At 38.9% G+C, this 20,008-nt stretch overlaps 1 protein-coding gene across 2 annotated transcripts; it reads left to right on the top strand.

The window, feature by feature from the left end:
* Positions 1 to 1,471: 1,471 nt before the first annotated feature.
* Positions 1,472 to 18,414, top strand: CFAP36 (cilia and flagella associated protein 36). Of its 2 annotated transcripts, none has more exons than XM_081156085.1 (10): positions 1,472 to 1,784; positions 5,104 to 5,168; positions 5,759 to 5,860; positions 8,769 to 8,883; positions 10,459 to 10,546; positions 11,980 to 12,031; positions 13,611 to 13,713; positions 17,270 to 17,409; positions 17,601 to 17,750; positions 18,255 to 18,414. In XM_081156085.1, exons 1-10 carry the CDS (start codon positions 1,670 to 1,672, stop codon positions 18,354 to 18,356), a joined length of 1,032 nt encoding a protein of 343 aa, XP_081012211.1. In that variant the 5' UTR covers positions 1,472 to 1,669; the 3' UTR covers positions 18,357 to 18,414. The 2 variants fall into 2 exon arrangements, with proteins under 2 accessions (XP_081012211.1, XP_081012210.1); XM_081156084.1 differs by having other exon boundaries at positions 1,505 to 1,784; positions 17,300 to 17,409.
* Positions 18,415 to 20,008: the final 1,594 nt, after the last annotated feature.

Here is a 20,008-nt window from a genome sequence, read left to right on the forward strand (position 1 = left end):
ATTCTGCTAGAATCTACTCTTTGGAATAGTCATTTAAAACAACAGTTCATAAAGACACAAAGATTTTTATTTCAGCAGTTTGCAGAAGGTTAAAATGGTACAATACACCCACATCAGGGAAGGAGAGAAGAAAAAAACTGCACACTAATAATCACATTTTTGCACCCATGTAAGATACTGTATATATACATAAGTGAAATAAAAATGGGTTGAATGGTAGTTTCTAGAATACCAGTAAGGTTGTTTGAAGGTATTCTGGGATGCCAAGCACCTTGACCAGGGACACCCATCTAATAGTTGACTTGATGTTGTTAATGCAAGAAACATTCCAACCTGTAAAGAATTTTTTGTGTTTATTTGAACCAAACTGTCGGCAATTGCCGGGAAGCCAAAACCTCAACAGCTTAAGATAATGCTCCGGAGAATGGCAGTTTTGCACTTTGTTTTAAACATTACAATCCAAAGAGATGTAAATGGATTACATGAAGTCCACTGGTGATAGATTAGGGAGGTGGGAGAAAGCAAAGCGGGGAAACCTCTGGGACTGGATAAAAAGTAAAACGATGGACACACTTCTTTTACTTAGGTGGGTGCAGGTTAAGTCAACAATTAACTCTGTAACAATGAAGGGATTCGTGATCTCCCCGAGCCTGCCTGTGCTTTGAGGGGTGGGGGGTGGGGAAGGAAAATTTGACATTCCAAGGATATGTTATTACAGATGCAAAAAGACAATCAACAGGCTTAGTTAAGGTGAAAATTAACCTTTGTTAGGGAAAAATGCGGCCTTAGGACTTGACTACTTACCATAGACTGCTTTGAGTTAAAAAAGGTTTAATTTCAGACCATCCTTGTGGTTACTTCAGGTCTTTGGAGTTTGCAAGGCCGCCATGCAGGCCTTCCCTGAGCTTGTCAAGTTTAGCATGTGGCCCCTTCTTGTCCACAATGTTATTTGACCTAAGATTCAGTTACTTAAACACTTACTTAAATGAATAACAACTTTGATTTTACTCTTGAAAAGCTCCTAATTCTAGTTTCTTTCCCTATCTACGCATGAAAAAAAGACCAGAGGCAAAGACTGCAGAGCCAATCAGCAAGCCTTACAGAGCTATTTTGCTGGGCTTTGTATTTTCAAACAACCCTTTAATTACAGACACACCTGGGCCTGCACGTTTGCAAAAAGTTGGCACTTAGTTGGGTTCAAAGCCTTTGCAGCCCCTTGAGCCGGAGGTCGGGTCTCTGCTGGGACCTCCCAACGCCTTTCCCGAGGCTGGGCTCCCACGCACTCCTCTGGAGAGGGAACGTCCGGCGGCGCGCTAGGACCTCCACCCAATGGCTGCACTTCTACTCTCCGCAGCTACTCCGGACCAATGGGCGGGAGGCTATCTTTTGATACTGTTCTTTTCCAGCCAATAGGAAACGTTCTTCAAATGCCTCTCGCTAAAATGCGCAGGCTCCGGGGAAGCTGGCTTCACTTCCGGGCGGCTCCCCAGAGCGCCGCGGCTGTTGCTATAGCGACCGTTTTACGTTGACTCGTTTGTGGGTTTGCTCCAGGTGGCGGGGCGACTGCTGCGGCAGCTCTAGGCCGATTCGCTCCCGCCTCCCCGCGGCCCAAGGCCTCAGCTGGCTCTGGGGGTCTGGCCCGAGGCTCCGCGGCGCTCCGCCGGTCGGGATGGCTGCGGAAGAAGAGGACGAGGTGGAATGGGTGGTGGAGAGCATCGCGGGATTCCTGCGAGGCCCGGACTGGTCCATCCCCATCTTGGATTTTGTGGAACAGAAATGCGAAGGTAAGAACTAGAGCCCGGACTGACCGTCCTTGCTCGCCTCTCTCACAGCAGCAGTCGGCAGGGAGGTGGTGCCCCCAAACCATCTCCCCCTCCCGGCCTCCACCTCTGTCCGCCGGGCTTAGAGCTGGGTTTGTAGGAGGTTTTGCCGTCGCCGCGCCAGTGTTGGACGGAACTGAAAATGGCATGGCCGCGACTCCCCTCCCTCTGGGCCCAAGCTCCCGTCCGAAAAACATTAGACTTGACTCCCGTGTTTGGTGTCTCCCCGGGTCCTGCACGTGTCCGCGCCGGGCGGTGGCTGTGGGGGCGGCTCCTTCAGCAGCCTCCCCGGCGGCTTGAGGCTCCGGAGCGGCGTCGGTTTGCCTCTGAGTCCGCCGGACCCCAGCAGTTGACCTCAGCGAGGGGCGTGCGGACCCTGCGGGCCAGGAGCCCGCGGCCCCGGCGGCCCGCATTCCCTTCGTTGAGCCTGAAACGGGTGGTGGTGGTCGGGCGCCTCCTGGCAGGTGAGGTGCGTGAACGTGGCGTCATGTTCCCGCCGCCTGGTTCCGACCGGTTCTCCCTGGAGAGTGGTGCGTTCAGCCTTTGGAGACCAATTGGAGCCCATTAGGAGCCAGAACCCCGTCGTACGAATGAACGCCCCCCTGGTTTGCTGCTGGCTTAGCTGGGCGAGACTTTGAGAGCAGTAATGTCCCTTGATCTTGGGAAGTTCGGGCTTATGTTGGAGGGATTAGACTGTTTCCTACGGTTCAGGGGGACGGAGCTGGAGTCGGTGGGTACGAGCGACAGGGAGACATTTCTTTGAAGGCGGCGAATCTGACACAGTGCGTCCCGGGTAGGGGAGCCTGCCCCTGGAGGAAACGAGCTCCCCAGGCTCTAGCAGTGTTCGAATGGACCTGACAGCACGTTAGTGGAAATGTTATCGAGGGGGAACTCAGCTGTCAAATGTTTTTTTTTATCCTGGATGACCTTTTTTTTTTTAAATTCTCACCCGAGGATATTTTTTTCCATTGCTTTTCAGAGAGAGTGGGAGAGAGAGAGAGAAAGAGAGAGAGAGAGAGAGAGAGGGGAGGGGAGAGAAACAGAAACAGGGAAACATTGATGTGAGAGAGACATCAATTGGTTGCCTCCCGCAGGCGCCCTGATTGGGGGGGGGGAGGGAGCGTATGTGCCCTTGGCCGGAATCGAACCCGGGACCCTCGGGCGGACACTAACCACTGCGCCAAACAGGCTAGGGCGATAGGGCCCTAGATGACCTTTTAAGAATCCTTTCAATCCTAATATTCCATGAATATGGTAGAGAAGAAGTTTAGTTTGACCACTGAGTCTTTTCATGACATTCTCATTGCCATAATCAAAATTCAAATAGTATTTATTATATATTGTTTTTACAGGTGATTTTTAAAAAAAATTAAAAATAACTTGTATTTGTGCTCTTTTAAAGAATTTAAAATGCTATTATGAGGCTGGTGAAGCATGTGGAATTCTGACCTTGTTTAGGTGAAAAAGGAAATTTTGTCATCTTTTGATTCCATTTACACTACTGAGACTAAATGCTGAAATGAAAAAAAAATTCAAGCATTGTTCTTCCTTGTTATCCTTATGTTTAAACTGGCTGCATCTCAGTAATAATGCATACAGTTGTGTGATTTTACAAGAAACAGTAATTCTCAGCTTTATAAACATGTAATGTAGTGATTTGGTTTCAGAATTAACATTCCAGTGACTCTTGAAATAACAGTCATTATACTTCCCTGACTTTGGGTTGTCAGTGTGCTTTTCTTCACCTCAGATATTTTAAAGATTAGTTTCGTACAACTTTGTGATATCAGCATTTATTTCAACAAACATTTATTGAGCGTCCTTGGGCCGGAAGCTGGGGATAGAAAGATGAATAAAACAAAATCCTTGTGCTTGAGAAGTTTATAATTTAGTAGGGAAAACAGGCAGATAAATAGAATTTAAATATAGAATGGCAGGTGTTATAGTCTGGCTGGCGTTGCTCAGCGGTTGAGCACCGACCTCCGGAGGCTGAGGTTTGATTCCCGGTCAGGGCACATCCCCTTGTGGGCTCGATCCCCAGTCAGGGGCATGCAGGAGGCAGCCAATCAATGACTCTCTCATCACTGATGTTTCTGTCTCTCTCTATCTCTCCCTTCCTCTCCATGAAATCAATAAAGACATATTTTTAAAAAAATGAAAAAATAGCAGGTGTTCTAATAAATGTAGGCACTTGGTGCTTTATTATAAGGGTTCAAAATGCTATTAGGAAGGTACCTAACCAGCCTGGGAGCTGGGAGTGGGTAGCAGGTCACGAAGAATGTGCCACTTACAATGTCTTGAAGAATGGTTGGGACAAGGGGGCCAGGTAAAGGTGAAAAGATCCAGGACTGGCTTGAGTAAAGGCATGGGGTTTTGAAGCACCGTGTCTATTGTATTTGGTGGTATTCCAAGTAATTGTAAGGAGTGCAAAGATTGGGTGTTGGAGTGGTGGGTGATGAGACTTGGGATCCAGTCCTGGAGGCTTTTGTCTGGCCTTCTAAGGATTTTGTATTTATTCTCTGGGCAAAGAATAGTCATTCAAGAGTTTTAAATTAAAAATTACAGAAGTTAGTTTTGCAGTTTTGAAAGATGGGGGGTGGGTGGGTTTTAAAAAGTTAATTGTTTACAATTCTTGAATTTGTCCTGTTTCCCTAATTAGATTGTTAGCTTCCTGAGGGACTATAGTATATCTTTCTAATCTACATTGTTTCACACATATGATCATTCAGTTAAATATTTGTTTTAGTTTTATTTATTTTTAACTTCACTATTGATTTATATGTAACAAAAATGGCCTAGTCACTTTCAGTAAAATTTTCATCAGCAAAGGTCCAGTACTCTAAAATCTGGAGCCTATTGTGAAAGGAATTAATGTTTAAAAATTATTAACAATAATATTCCATTAAAAGTTTATAAAGAAATTATTTATATTATTGATTGAAAAGTAGGAAATTAGTGTTTATCTTACATATGAAGTAGATTTTAAGTAAGAAAAATAACTTGTTTACAATTAACACTATATATACAGGGTGGGCAAAAGTAGGTTTATAGTTCATAAGGAAAATACAGTAATACAATAAATAACAATACAAGAATAAACTCTCTGTTTCATATACTCACAACTGTAAACCTACTTTTGCTCACCCCTGTATAGTATGCATGTGTAAGTATATGCTTGTAAGTATATATATAAGTACCTATTTGTAAGCTATAAGGAACAGACTTTTATACTAGCATTAATGAAATGATTTATTTTTTATGCAATATTTTTCTTTTGAATTAGTTTTTGATGATGAAGAAGAAAGCAAATTGACCTATACAGAGATTCATCAGGAATACAAAGAACTAGTGAGTATTTTTTCCCCCACTGATTTTTGAAGGTAATTAGAATAATTTTAGCTGTTCTAAATTAAAAAATGGATTTGTCCATCAAAATTCTTTAATTAACAAAAAATTCCATCTACCCTAATAGTACTACCACTTACATCAGGCTCCAAGGGTTCTCTCAGCATCTCATCCTTGTGACTTCTTATGTCTTCTACTCTAGAATTTAAGGATTGGTTTAGGATGACTAGGTTAAGGGATCTTGCATCTCATTTTTAAATTTTATTCTTCTTTTGCTGACTATTAATTTAGTCAGGGTTGTCTTGTGATTTTTAAAAATGACTCTGGTTAGCAGAAGAGTTGTATCTCATCAAACTTCATAATCCCGACTTCAGTTATTTCTAGTAGAGGAAATAAAATTTCATTTGATTCTCTGACTTTTTGTTGTTTGTTTTTTCAATGAAAGACATTGTTACTGCTATGTAATATAATTTTATGTAGATTAATAATTGCAAATAAGCATTTGATTGTACTTTTTACAACTTATACTTAACATGAAACTGTCACTTTGAATTTTTTGTGTAAGTTATAAAAGTTAAACTTTCCCTTTTTAGGTTGAAAAGCTGTTAGAAGGTTACCTCAAAGAAATTGGAATTAATGAAGATCAGTTTCGAGAAGCATGCACTTCTCCTCTTGCAAAGACCCGCACATCACAGGTTTTTGCTCTCATGCTATTCCATCACACAGTTTTGACAAAATGATAAAAATAAGGGTTTCACTTAAGTTTGCTGTCTTTGATTATGAAAGTATAATATTCTTGACATTGTACTTATTCATCACATACGACTTCTTTTTTATAACTGCTGTGAGAAATGATAATTTGAGGCATTAATGAACTGATGCAATTAAAAAAAAACTTTCTGAACTCAGAACTATAATAGATCACTGGCTTAAATGTTACTTCTTAAGGCAGCTTTCCTGCTCCGTCTGGTCTGACTAGTGCTCACTGTGCCTCACTGGGCACTTATGTTTTTGGTACTCTGTCTTGTTTTATAGGTTCTTTCAAGTCTCTTTGCCTTACTAGATTTTAAGTCCTTTGTGCTATTTTCAGTATCTTTTCATTCCCAGCATCTAGCTCAGAGATGAGAACTTAGTTCCTAGTAGGTAGTTCTTAATAAATTATTGTTAACTTAAATTACCTTTTTATTGTGGCTTAGAAGACCTTGCTTTGACTACTGTTTAATCCAGCACTTCCTGCTACAGTTCTCTTTTGCACAACTTTTGCTCACTGAATGATCACCTCTAATTCTAGAGATAGAAAACCTTTAATATAACATGATATTTAAAGAAATATTAAATGCTATTGATATGCCCACACTAATGTAAAAAAACATGATTTTGTTAGTTAATAATTCTACAAAACAAAAGCTGTTTTACAGTTCACCAACAGCTTTTATTCTATATGCACCAGAGTTTTAGTTTAAGGAATAATAATAGATATTATTGTCCTTTTTAGTGGAATAGGAAGAATTTGATTGAAAATTACTGAGTAGTATTTAAATTTCTTTTAAGACATTGGTATTTGTTTTTATTTTCCTTGTTTTTCAGGAATATTTTCTGCTTTGGTAATATTTGTCAGCCTCTTAATTAGGTCATCGTGAATGAGTCTGAATTACTTTGTGAATAAAGATGTTCACAGTAATATTTGACACATCCATCTGTTGTTTTTGTTGTCAGGATAACTTGAAATTATTTGTGAATGAAGATGTCCAGAATTTTAAAATATTGTTTTCAGATCAAGAGTAACACACATTTCTCTTTTGTTCTGTTATACACACCTTTTGATTTATTTGGAGCTGATGGGTACCAGGAAGCAAGTCTTTTGACACAGACAGACGTGGATTTGAGTCATAGATCTTTCGTTTACTAGCTGTAAGACTTCGGACAAAAGTTGTTTTACAGTTTTTCTTTCTTACGCATTCAGATTCTAAATTTCCACACCTATAAAATACGGATAGTATCTGCTTTGAAAGGTTTTTGTGAATTTTAAGAGATAATGTTCATAAAGCATTTAGCACAATACCTGACATACATAAGGTGGTCTATAAATGGAAGCACCTCTTAATTATCAGTAGCTATTTTGGTGGTTGATTAGCACTGTGCTAATCAGGCCAGGGTCATGGGTTCAATCCCTGTGTGGACTAGTTAGCTTTATTCTCTTTTGGAGCAAACTCTTAGCACCAAATACTGAATAGCAACATGACTGAGCCAACCAATGCTGTCACCGTTACCAGAAAAACAGCTCAAAGCATGTTACATATTGCTTTGCAGCAATCATATAATCTTTTTTTTTTAATCCTCCCTCGAGGATATTTTTCCCCAGTGCTTTCCAGAGAGAGTGGAATGGAGAAAGAGAAACATCGATGTGAGAGAGACATCAATTGGTTGCCTCTCGCACGCACCCCGACTGGGCTATGTGCCCTTGGCTGGGATCGAACCCAGGACCCTTAAGTCTGTGGGCCACGCTCTAACCACTGAGCCAAACTGGCTAGGGCTGCCCACAATTATTTTAATACTGAGCTCTAAGTTGCAACTTTCAGTCAAACACAGATGAAGTCTATTTGCCATCTCTGCCCTGGGCCTTTTGAACAGTATATATGGATTTAAGGGAAAAGAAACTTTTTTTCCTACGGTCGACTCCTTATAAATGTCACAGAGAGCTGCATTCGCACTTTACTTTGCTGTCTGCAGGTGTCTAGGATGTGAGCTGGTTGCTGCTGGAAGGGTCCTTCCTCTTTGCTTAGAGCTTTTGTTAAGGTGTCTCTGACATTATTGCTGCCTCCTACCTGGTGAGCAATAACTGCACACCCGTCATGGCCTCTCCACGGTTTTATGTGATCAGCTGTTCCATTAATGTCATGTAAAGCCTGAAATAAGATTTTAGTAAAATGGGTAAGATGGGACAGAGTGTTTTCTTTTGGGTTTTCACACATTTCAAATTTTATTCTACTTATTGGTTATCTCAGGAATTAGTTTGCTCTTTGATATGGCAATAGTTCTCTATAGTTACAGAAATGTCAATTTGGGTATTCTAGGGTAGACACCTTCATTTTTTCTAATTTGTTACACTTCAGTTTTATCCAGAAAATGATTTTACATCTTAATTTCTAACTTTACCTCTCCCATGAAACTTTCTGCATATAGGACAACTACAATTGTGTTTTCACATTACTAATACCTCATTACACTTATTTTCCAGACTCCATGTTTTGGCATTTACTTTTATTTAATTGGGTACTTTTATTAATTAAGGGATAATTTTGTAGTTAATGATTTATCATTAAGCAGTAAATTTCAAGTGACAGAATATAGCCAAATAGATTATTCAGGCTGAAAAACAAACTCAGATACTGTTTTTTTAAGTAAAAAATTTAAGTTTTTAAATTAAAAAATAATGTATTTCTAACATCATCTGAGCCTTCAGTGAGTTATAATCTTTGTGTTGGTAGAAGGTCTTTCCTTGATGTTGAGGAAAACATTATCTAAGGAGTGCAATAAAATGGATAATCACGTACTAGTTTTAAAACTTGAGTCTTCATTTAACCTACAGATTTCTTCCCACAGGCCATTTTGCAACCTGTGTTGGCCGCAGAGGATTTTACTATCTTTAAAGCAATGATGGTCCAGAAAAACATTGAAATGCAGCTGCAAGCCATTCGCGTAATTCAAGAGAGAAATGGTAAAATGTTGAATTTAGAAATCTAAGTGCTAAATACATTTTTTTTGCAGTTTTGACTATTCTGATTCTAACATGGTATATGTAACTGCCTTATATAAATTTATTCCAAGTTTGAAAGTCTATGGCTGACTTAAGAGATCAAGAGTGTAAACTTCCTCATCATTGTGTGTTTGGCATCTCAGAAGCAGACCAGAATTTGATTTAAGTTTCTGCCACAGAATTTGTAATACATGTATTTAAGAATGTTGTTTAACTTAGATCCAGGGCCAAGGACCTTAGAGCAATGTTGATTGTACTCAAAACTGTAGACCATTTGAAAACTGTCTTTGTGGTGAGAAAAATTCAAAAGCTCTCTGGATTCTTTGTTGTACCTTATCAAAGAATTTGGAGGAAATGCAAATCAGAGTGTTATTTTGATGATTTTGAGGAATTGCTTACTGTTACATTATTCTTTCCTTTGTACCTTCATTTTCCTTACAAAGTTTTTTATGAGAATACTAATTGTATCTCTTTTGACTTAGCAAAAATGCACTTAAGATTAATGGGTTGTATAGATGTAGTTTTCTGGTTGTGATACTATACTATAGTTTTGCAAGATGTTACCATTAGGAGAAACTGGGTAATGAGTACATAGTATCACTCTGTATTATTATTGCAATTGGGTGTGAAACTGCAATTATCTCAAAATAAAAATTTTAATTAAAAATGCACTTAAACATCAAGGTGATTAGAATAATAAAGCTGCTTTAATTTAGAGCATATCCAAAATCCCATTTTTATTATGTGGATAAAGAAATAGAAGGTAAAAATTTGAGACATGCTGCTAATGTCATGAGGCTATAATTATAGATATGAACAGAATACTTATTACCAGTTTACCTGCTTATAAGGAAGATATAGGTAATAAAGTAAATTAAATTAATACTTAAAATTACTTGCCATGAATTATTATTTGCTTTGGGCTGAAGTTGGTACTGCCCTGGTTTATAGTTAGTTATTAGTCCAATATCTGCATAGAAGCTTCCAAGGCAGAGATTGTTTTATCCATATTTATATTTCCCCTAAGTGCTTAGCACCAGGTTTTTTTGCATGTTGTAAGCACGGCCCCTTTCAGTAGATTTGTTGTATAAATGAAGACTATCAATGTGCTATTTCAATTAACAAAGTATTTTATATTTTATTTGTAAACTCTTTTCCCATTTAAGGGATACTTTTGAGAGCATAGTTTCATTAGTAGGAGCTTATTGAGTTCAGTGCTATACCCTCTAATAGTTATGATTATGGAAGGTAATAGCTTAAGTTAACTTTTATTGCCATATATAATTGTTGTTTTTAATAGACAATACAAATAAGAGACATTTCTAGGCAAAATTGTGTTTTGTTTTTTTTGGGGGGGGTGCTGATTCCTTAAAACAACAAAAAGTAGAAAAGACCATAGTTAAGAAAACTAATAGCTTAGACTGCTTTTTAAAGTGACAGATATTACTTAATTTGCACTTCTTGAACCAAGATAGTAAGAAATAAGTATTTTCAGTTGAGCTGATATTCTTCCATGTGGTCTTTGGCTTTGAACAGGTGTGTTACCTGACTGCTTAACAGATGGTTCTGATGTGGTCAGTGATCTTGAACAGGAAGAGATGAAAATCCTGAGGGAAGTTCTTAGGTATCCTTCTTTAATTATTTTTTGAATGAATCATTAGAATTATGTAATATGACTTGTATATATGCTTTTTACCTCCAAAATATTATGAACTAGTAAAATATCTAAATTTTCTGCTGAAGACCATGAAAATGATTTATCATTTTATTTGTTTATAACTATGTATGTGCTACATTTCTTAATGACAGAAGAGATTATTTTCAGATGACTCATACCAGATCAACGCAAAAGGGAGTGTCTTCTTCCACTCCCATGGTGGGAATAGGAAGCTAAACCGAAATAAGATGCATTAGATCCAGGCCTGGAAGGGGGTGTAGTGGTCTGAGCTGAAACTCCATGGCTTCTGGATCTCAGTATTAGAGGTGGCTCAAGCCATGTGTCTCACAGTAGGAGGCTGGGCATCCAGACTCCACAGACCAAATAGCTGACTGGGTGGCAGGTAACCCGCAAGGGGAAGAGGGCAGGGGGAGGTGCCTATCCCAGACAACTGTCTTTTCCGTCTCCTTTTTGCCTCAGTTACATGATTCTCAGCCAAATGCCTGACATGGAATGTGTAGCCCACTAAAGGGGCAACTTTTTCCCCTTGGGCCTGTTGTCCCAGACGCCTATGGGAGTTTTGGAAGGGAGGGGCAATTGCAGCACCTACTTTTTAAATCTCCTGTGAGAATGTATAGGTTTAGGGCAAAAGGATACCTGCAGCCACTGTGTCACCTGTAGAATGGGGCCTTGGCCTCTAGCTGTAACCACAAATCTAGCATCTGTTGTCCCTCCACTTACTCCCTTTGTCCCCAACTCCAAAGCAGAAGGGAGGATAGGCTGGTTGGTGGTAAGGAGCTCTAGGATTCACTGCTTAACTTGAGGGGATTTGAGTGTTGTGGGGAGGGAGGCAGGTGTGCAAGTGAACCGAGCCTTTTCCTGCCAGATCCTACATTCCATGGCAGGGACAAATGGGAGCCAAGACAGCACAGAAAGCTTTGAGTTTACAGTGTTGAAGAGGTAAGGATATTTGGTGACAGGTTTAGAAGACTGGTAAAGTTTTGACTTACACTGGTTGCTTCTGTTAATTGGTTGGTGGTTTTATCAGAAGGGCTGTAACTAAAGGAGGGGGTCAAAGTCTATATTAATGGGTTTTGCCATTCAAACTTGGGTTTAGGGTTTCAAAACTGCCGATCTTTGCTTAGGAGGGGTTCTTCACATTTCCAGAAGGAGTGGGAGCACCTGTGTTTATATTACTAACTCTGTTGTGCTGTGCATGCCTGTGTCTGTCTTTCTCAGTGAATGGTAAGCGGATTTAAGCGAAGCCTGATTATTTTCATCTTTGTTTCCAAAATTCCATGCACATACTGTAAGATTAGGGTAGCAAGTTACTTGTTGCATATTTTTTTCTTTAACCAAAAAAGAACACTTCCTTTTCTACCTTACTTTATATATTTCAGAAAATCAAAAGAGGAGTATGACCAGGAGGAAGAGAGGAAGAGGAAACAGCAGGTGCCCGCGGAGCATTCTAGGATAGCCCGTGTTTCATTGTCGTTGCCCCCAGGTTTTGTTGTTAAAATCTAGGCTTACGGAACTGCACAATTCCTCAGAGCATTCATATTATCTTGGCAATTCTAAGCATTTATATTTAACTTTATAATTTTATTCACTTTATAATCCATCCAGCAACCTACCTTTACATTTCCAATAAAGAATGAGATTATTAACTCCAAAAAACTGTAATACCATTTATATTTGGGGGTAATCCTTTTAAAAATTCCCCTTTTATGAATAAAATAAGAGTAAGAAAAATATTTTCCTTTCCCAATCTCCTTGATTTCTTTACTGTTTGAAACAGCAAGTGCAGTTACTACTGAGGGTGGTCTGCAGCGTTAATGTGACTGTCGGCCTGAAGCAGAGTCAGGGTCGCATTTCCTGGCCTACTGTGTTAGGAGCTAGTTCCATAAAGTGCCTAATCTTTCCTAAGGATAAATTAGGCATGTATCTGGCTGAGGTGAGGGAAGATAATACATATTTTTCCCCCCTCTTCTCCCTTCCCACATCTCCCTGAAGGGAAAGGGAATCTAATATAAACTCTCTCAATCACTTGCAAGTTATTTCCCTTTTTCCTTCAATCACTATAGTGTGTACTTGTATCACTCACTGTCTTGGAAAAACCTGTTTTACTCTGAGGCCCCCGATGAAGAGCAGACGAAAGATGTTTTAGCTTTAAAAGGTGGTGTATGTAGCTTTGAGGTAAATCTCCTTTTAGTAGATGAAGGTAAAATTCATAGATATTAATACTTTTTAAAATGTAAGGGTATACAACAGAAACCATTTCAAAACTGCTATCAGAAGATACTAGTATTTACTCTGATTTATAAGCAGTCTGTTAGGCTTCTTGAATAATATTACTTTTTTAGGCGCATTGGTTTTTTTAAGACTTTTTGTTATGGAAAATTTTAAACACATAGAAGTAGAGCTGATGATAATAATGAATCTTTATGTATCCATCACCAAGCATGTAGGGGCTTATGATTTAGATATCCGTGAGTTACCTAATAAGCTGCATGTGATTGGATTGTCCTCTGTTTTTAAGGAAAAATAAATGATCAGTTTACTTAGTTCTTTCCAAGATTTAAATGATTTCTTGGTTTAAATATGCTATCCCATTTTAGAAATGGAAATAAACCAATTTGTGACTTCTTCAGGTACATCATAGTAGAGTTATACAGGTTATCTTAAGTAGAAATGCATCTTATAATTCAGTGGTTTTATTTTTCTTAGAGTATTTCTTGGTGTCTTGCTCAAGGTCACATGAATAGTAAAGTAAAGCCTGAGTTTGAATCCACTTCTTGCTAAGTCCAAAGTCCTAATCGTACTAGTTTTTTAATCTTAACACCACATGATTTGAAATGAGAGTGTTTGTGTACTTCAGAAAGTGGAAGATAAACATTAATGTAAACATCTTAAAAACTGGAAAAATAGAACAGTAATTTTTTTAAAACTAATGTTTTTAGATCTCTTAAGTAGTGAATTAGTCAAAATTAATCTAAAATGTCTTTTTTAATTGTATTATGGATTCCTGAAGTTATCAGAGGCTAAAACAGAAGAGCCCCCAGTGCATGCTAATGAAACTGCAAAAATGAATAATTCCCAAGGGGATGGTGAACATGTTACACACCCGCCCTTAGGTAAGCTTGAAGTGTTACTAAACTTTCTCTAATAATATGAATATATAAACATTGTAAAATGTGTTTAACTTTCTCTGACATACTTAACCTTCAAAAACCCTGGGAGGGAGCGGAGCATTGAATGGCCATTGATATTAAAGTTCTTTGTGAATTTAGCTAAAGAAGTTGCAGGTAGGAAAAACCCAGCTGACAGAAACAATGTAGTCTCCAAATTTCTAAGTGAAGCCTGGAACCCAGGACAGTGAGGGAGCCACACCAGCCTTTGGTACCACAGCTGTAGCATCCAAGATGTATTCACATAACATTTGGTATTTTCACCCTTGACCACAATTATATGGTCAGTAAGAAGCTGAACTTGGAATGATAATATTATTTTCCCAGTGAATGAAAGCACATCTAAAAAATAAGAAGGAACTAATTTGTCCAGATATTTAGTCAGAAACTATTGTTGAAAGCAAAATCAGTGAGAATCCTTGTGGGAAATGTTAGCAGATGAAATTGTTAAATATGCAGCAAAATCGCTTTCAATATATTCTGATTTCCTTTATATGAAAACCAATAATTCTGAAATAGAAATTGAATTATGATCATGAATTCAGTTCATTTTATCATGGATTTCTATGGTTTTAAAGAAATATCCTTTTCTCAGTTAAAAACAAACAAAATAAGTCTGTTAGATATTATGGTCTGTCAGTTAGATATTATGATCTTTCTTTTTTTTTTTTTTTAACAAGAAATTCAGGGAAAGTGAATGACTTGTCCAAAATCACTAAACTATTAAGTGGAGAAACTGTGACTTACCTAGGTCTTCTCATTTCAGATCTTGTTTTCTTCTACACTTAAGTTTAGAAGAACTTTTATAATTGAGATAAGATAGGTTTGATGTTTACCCATTGATTTTAAGGCACTATATTCTTAAACTGATCAAATAATGGGGCATATGAAACAGGAGCAGGTTTATGAAGTTTCCTTGCTTCCTTCTTCCTAGCAAATGTAACCTTTTCTTTTTCTTTTTTTCAAATTCTGCAGATTCTGAGTAGAATAACCTCATTTGAATTCCACCTATGAAAAGCACCTGCTTTAGATTTGTCTGAGCTTTTTTTTAATTTGCTGGCCCAAATTTAACTTTCTGTTTTATACAGACCCACACATATTACTGTTTAAATCTTGTGTCCGACATAATTTGAATAAACTTGCTTTGCCTAGTTCCTTATCTATTAAGTGAAGCTATAGAAAACTTAATCTCAATCCATACTTAACTCAGTTATGCAGATTAGTGGCACAAAATAGCAGATAATTTCAAAACTAATGATTTTAATTTTCAAAAATGTTCTATTTTTTAAAAAAATGAGTATTTCTGATTTTATAGGCAGCCCAATTGTGAAAGCCCAATTTAGGAGGAATCAGCCCTTTGCTCTTTTTTCCCTGGTAGAAATGGGTAGTATCTGTTCTCAGATTCACACAGTTGCCAGAGATGAGACGATCTTTCTTTAAACTTGCTGGCTTTCTGATTCTCCATTCCTAGAATTCAGAGAAGCTAAGTATTTTGATCTCAGGTACTTTCCTCTCTAGGTCTGAGTTAGAAATAAAAGATGTTCATAACCAACTAACTCAAGGCAACAACTATCCAGAGCAAATACATGAATTTAACATAAAGGCTTATGTGCCTGGAATCCTCCACCTTAGAAATGAATTGAGCTGTCCCTTCTCCAGCTCTGTGGTTCCATACTGGGAGCTAAGCCTACCTCTGCTTAAGGTCACCCTCAGTAAGAACAGCATGTTTGATGGTGTCTACATACTATGACCAACTTGTTTAAGCTCATCTTTATTTCTGTTGAAGATAGTTCTGTAGCTCTCTGTTTAGGTTGGTTGGAGTGTTAGCTCCAGGCTCCTCTCTTCCCTGGAGACTTCCCGTATTGCCCAAGTCTGAAGAGCTTTTCTTCTTCCAACCTCCCTGGCACTGTAGTTAGCCCACTCACCTCATGCTAGAGCACTGGTCCTTTGGCAAGCTTCTTGCTCATATAAAGTTCTGTTTCTGGTTTTACTATGCTGGCAAGATTTTTAATCATTTGGAGACATGTATATCATGTTCTCCCATTATGCTTTTAGTTCCTGGGTTCATTTTTATGTGAATCTTTGTTTATCTCATTCTGCTTTTTTTTTTTTTAAATATATCTTTTATTGATTTCAGAGAGAGGAAAGGAGAGGGAGAGAGAGAGATAGAAACATCAATGATGAGAGAATCATTGATCAGCTGCCTCCTGCATGCCCCTGACTGGGGATCAAGCCCGCAACCCGGGCATGTGCCCTGACCGGGAATCGAACCCTGATCGCCTGCATCCCAGGTCGACGCTCAGCCACTGAGCCACGCCCTGCTGGGCTCATTCCGCTATCTTTTATAGTCCATGTACTTACACTGAAAATGTGTTCTCTTAAAAAAATCACCTTGCCTTGGATGAGTAGCCCAGTTGGTTAGAGTGTCATTCCAGTGTGCCAAGGTTGTGGGTTGATCCCTGGTAAGGACACATGCCAGGCCTGGTCAGGCATGGCTCAGTGGTTGAGCGTCGACCTAGGATCCAGGCGATCGGGGTTCGATTCCCGGTCAGGGCACATGCCCAGGTTGTGGGCTTGATCAATGACTCTCATGCCCAGGTTGTGGGCTTGATCAATGACTCTCTTATCATTGATATTTCTCTCTCTCTCTCTCCCTCTCCCTCTCCTTTCCTCTCTCTGAAATCAATAAAGATATATTTTAAAAAAGAAAAAAAAAGGACACATGCCAGAATCAACCAATGAATGCATAAATAAGTGGAACAACAAATGATGTTTCTCTGTCTCTCTCGCTTTCTGTCTTTCTCTAAAATCAATAAAAAAAAATAAAAAAAGTATCACCTTATAACAGAAAGTGGCCCAGAAAAGCAATTAGCATATAATCCTGTCTCATGGCACAGTCACCAAATAACTGGAAAGTGCTGAGTGTTCATGTTATATCTGCTTCCAAGTTCTACTTACTTTAAAATCTTTACATTTTCTTAATGCTTTGTAGGTTCATGGTTATCTGCAATATGTAGTACAAACAAAAATTATTGATATTACTGGCACTTACTCTTCTGCTACAAAAAATTATAGTGTTACATTAATGATTCTGAAAATACAGGTTCACTTACAGTTTTTACCTGCAAGCAAAAGTTCAGAAACCAGTTACATTATTGGTAGGAGATTTTAGTACTATTTGGCTTATGTGGCAACCTTGTATTACATTATAGTGGAGTTCTAATCTTTAGATAAGAATTATATCTTTTTGTAGCTATAGGAGCAAACAGCAGGAGTTTGGTATTTGTTGAAATGTCATTGTTTGTAAGAAACTGAGGTCCTTGAGGACAAAGACCATGTTTATTGTTCTCACCCAGTGCCCGCCACAGTGTAAGCACTGAGTCAGTGTGTGTTGATTGAATGAATGTGAGCAAAAACGTATTAATACTAGCTCATTTTGATGAACCTAGCCTAATACTTAATATTATAATATTCTGCTTGATCTCTACCTAATTACTGCCAGAAGTGAAAGTGCATTTTGCTAATTCGTCAGTGCAACCTTTGGCAAGAAAGCTGGAAGTGTTGCCTGAAACTTCCTCCCTCCCACAAAAAGGCCTGAAGATTCCTGGCTTTGAACTTGCAAGCACTGAAGGACCAATAGCAGTAAGTAAAGAAACATTACTTTTTAAGAACTATGAGCAAAAGGACAAAGTACTAGGAGCAAGCAATGTAAATAGTCATATCCTTAGCTTTTGTTATGATCTTGAACTCAAACTTCTAATTTTCAGTCAGGTGTCTATGCCACTTATTATATGGACTTCACTTGAAAATAGTTCTGTATTTTTTTGACCCAGAATTTATCAACACTTGGAACGGAAGAGCTCCGGCAACGAGAGCACTACCTCAAGCAGAAGAGAGATAAGTTGATGTCCATGAGAAAGGATTTGAGGGCGAAGCAGATGCAAAATGCGGAGCAGAAGGGAAAGCCCGCCGGGGAGGCCGAGGTAGGCTGATGGCGGGATGTCAGCGTTTGTAAGTCTGGAGGTGGACGGCTCAGGATCAGGGTACCTGGAAGAAAGCCTCCTGGGGAACTTGCTCGGACCCGTTCATACTGACCTCGGCTAGTGCGGTGCCTGCCCAGGCTCCGGGAAGTGAGGTGCTTGTGCAATGAGGATTTCGTGAGGGAGCAATGACGGCAGCGTCGTCACACCTTTTATTTCTTTACTTGCCCTATTCTGAGTGCTTCAGGGTCAGCAACCTGTTTTACCCGAGCCTTTTGAAACAGTTTATCACACAGCAGCATCAGTATCCCAGCCACCACCTCTAAGAGGCTTCCTCAAGAAGAGATTTTCACAAAGAGGAGATTTAGGGAACTCAGTCCACGTGTGACTTTTAAAACAAATTTATTCACTAAAAATGCTCTTTGTTCAAAGCAGTATGCTGGGAATTTCAGACAAATGAACCCATCTTATACTGTAGCCAATTTTTTCTTTTTCTGTTTTTTTAAGGAAATGACAGAGAAACCAGAAATGACAGCAGAGGAGAAGCAAACATTACTAAAGAGGAGATTGCTTGCAGAGAAACTTAAAGAAGAAGTTATTAATAAGTAAATTTAAAACCAATTTAGCAGAAATCAAATTTTCTTAAAAATAAATTATTTAATCCTTATACTGAGCCTGTTAGTTTCAAATACTTGTGCTTGTAAATGCAAATATAAACTCATTATTACTGTTTTATTAAACATTTTCAGGAAAAGGCAGCTACTTATGCTGACCAGTTTAAGATAAATTTCTGAATATTTATTGGAGAGAGAAGGTATAGAAAACTGATTCATTCATTCGAACTTGGTTACCTGTTGTTTCTGCTGAGCATTGTGCTAAGTATTAAAGATACAGTAGTCAACTAGATCCATAGTGTCTCTGCCTTTATAGGGCTAGTGAAGGCCCAAAGAGCAAAATGTTAGGCGGAAAAAGTGCAGTTGTAAGTAGGGCTGGCCATGCCTCCTTGAGAAAGCAATGTTTAAGCTGATTGGAAGGCTAATTGCAGGGAGAAAGGGGAAGCCCCCCCAACAGTCAGATCCTGTGGCAGGAAATAATAAAGCACATACTAAGGAGTCATCGGTATGGTTGGAGTATATATAAAATGAGGGGAGAGGGTTAACATGAAATTGGAGATAGGTTGGGGAACTGATTTGCAGGCTCTTATAGACAATGGGAGGATTTTAAATTTTACGGCACTGGGAAGTCACTGAAAAGTTTTAAAGCAGAGAAGTTACATGATCATAATGTTCATTTAAAACAAGATGTGTGGCTGCTGTGTGGATCCTGTGGGCGAGTGGGATATTAGAGTAGGTGTGGGTATAGCAGGTGTAAGGTAATTCAGTGGTAAGAGGAGTTACCTTGGACAGTGGTAAAATAGAGTTCAGCACTTTGCATTCGAGGCGGGAGCAAACAGGACTTGGAAAATGGATGGGTGGGGGGTGTCAAAAATACTCTTTCTAGAAAAGCTATTAAAACACATAACAGGAACAATCAGCTGAGCCTGTTAAGGGGAATGCTGCCTTGAGTGTAGGTCTTTTGCATGTGAAAGGATTCTGGATGGTTTTCTGTAGTCTGTTTGCTTAAGATAACCGGAAAACAGATGCTCCTTTACTTACACTGGGGTTACATCCTGATAAACCCCATTGAAAATGCATCTAATATACCTAACTACTGAACATCATAGCTTAGCCCTGCCTACCTTGCATGTGCTCAGAACACTTAGACTAGCCTACAGTTGGGCAGTTATCTTAAGTATCATCTAGAGTAATTGCCTTCCTCTGCTTCCCATTAAAAGCAGGAGACACAGATGGGTGTTTTGTAGAGGTGTGAAAACAAAATACAGTATCAAAAACCACTGGCAACACAGTACACTTTACGGTACTGGCTGTTCATCCTTGCGATGTGGCTGATGGAGCCGCAGCTCACTGCAGCAGCATGAGACTATCATCCCGTCTGTACTAGCCCAGGGAGAGATGGAAATTCAAAATTCGAAATAAGGTTTGTACTAAAAGCTTATCGGTTCTGCACCATCATAAAGTCAAAAAATTGTTAGGTGAAACCATCATCAGTTGGAGACTGTAGTAAAGAGAGACTTTTCTTTCAGAAATTTCCCGTGTTGTGTCATTCCAAAAGCACCTCCTTTCTCTAGTTATGGACCACTCGAGGTTTAACCTATAATTCCATTTTACTTCCTTAAATGTACAGTTATAAACTTTTTAAAA

This window comes from Miniopterus schreibersii (assembly GCF_964146895.1).
Source record: "Miniopterus schreibersii genome assembly, chromosome: 13".
Taxonomy (NCBI): domain Eukaryota; kingdom Metazoa; phylum Chordata; class Mammalia; order Chiroptera; family Miniopteridae; genus Miniopterus; species Miniopterus schreibersii.

Excerpts from the sequence above, each read along its gene's own strand:
- CFAP36 (XM_081156085.1), top strand. The coding sequence starts at position 1,670 with ATGGCTGCGGAAGAAGAGGACGAGGTGGAATGGGTGGTGGAGAGCATC. Across the intron at positions 5,169-5,758 it reads ATCAGGAATACAAAGAACTA|GTTGAAAAGCTGTTAGAAGG; the intron begins GTGAGTATTTTT and ends TTCCCTTTTTAG. Across the intron at positions 12,032-13,610 it reads AGAGGAAGAGGAAACAGCAG|TTATCAGAGGCTAAAACAGA; the intron begins GTGCCCGCGGAG and ends GGATTCCTGAAG.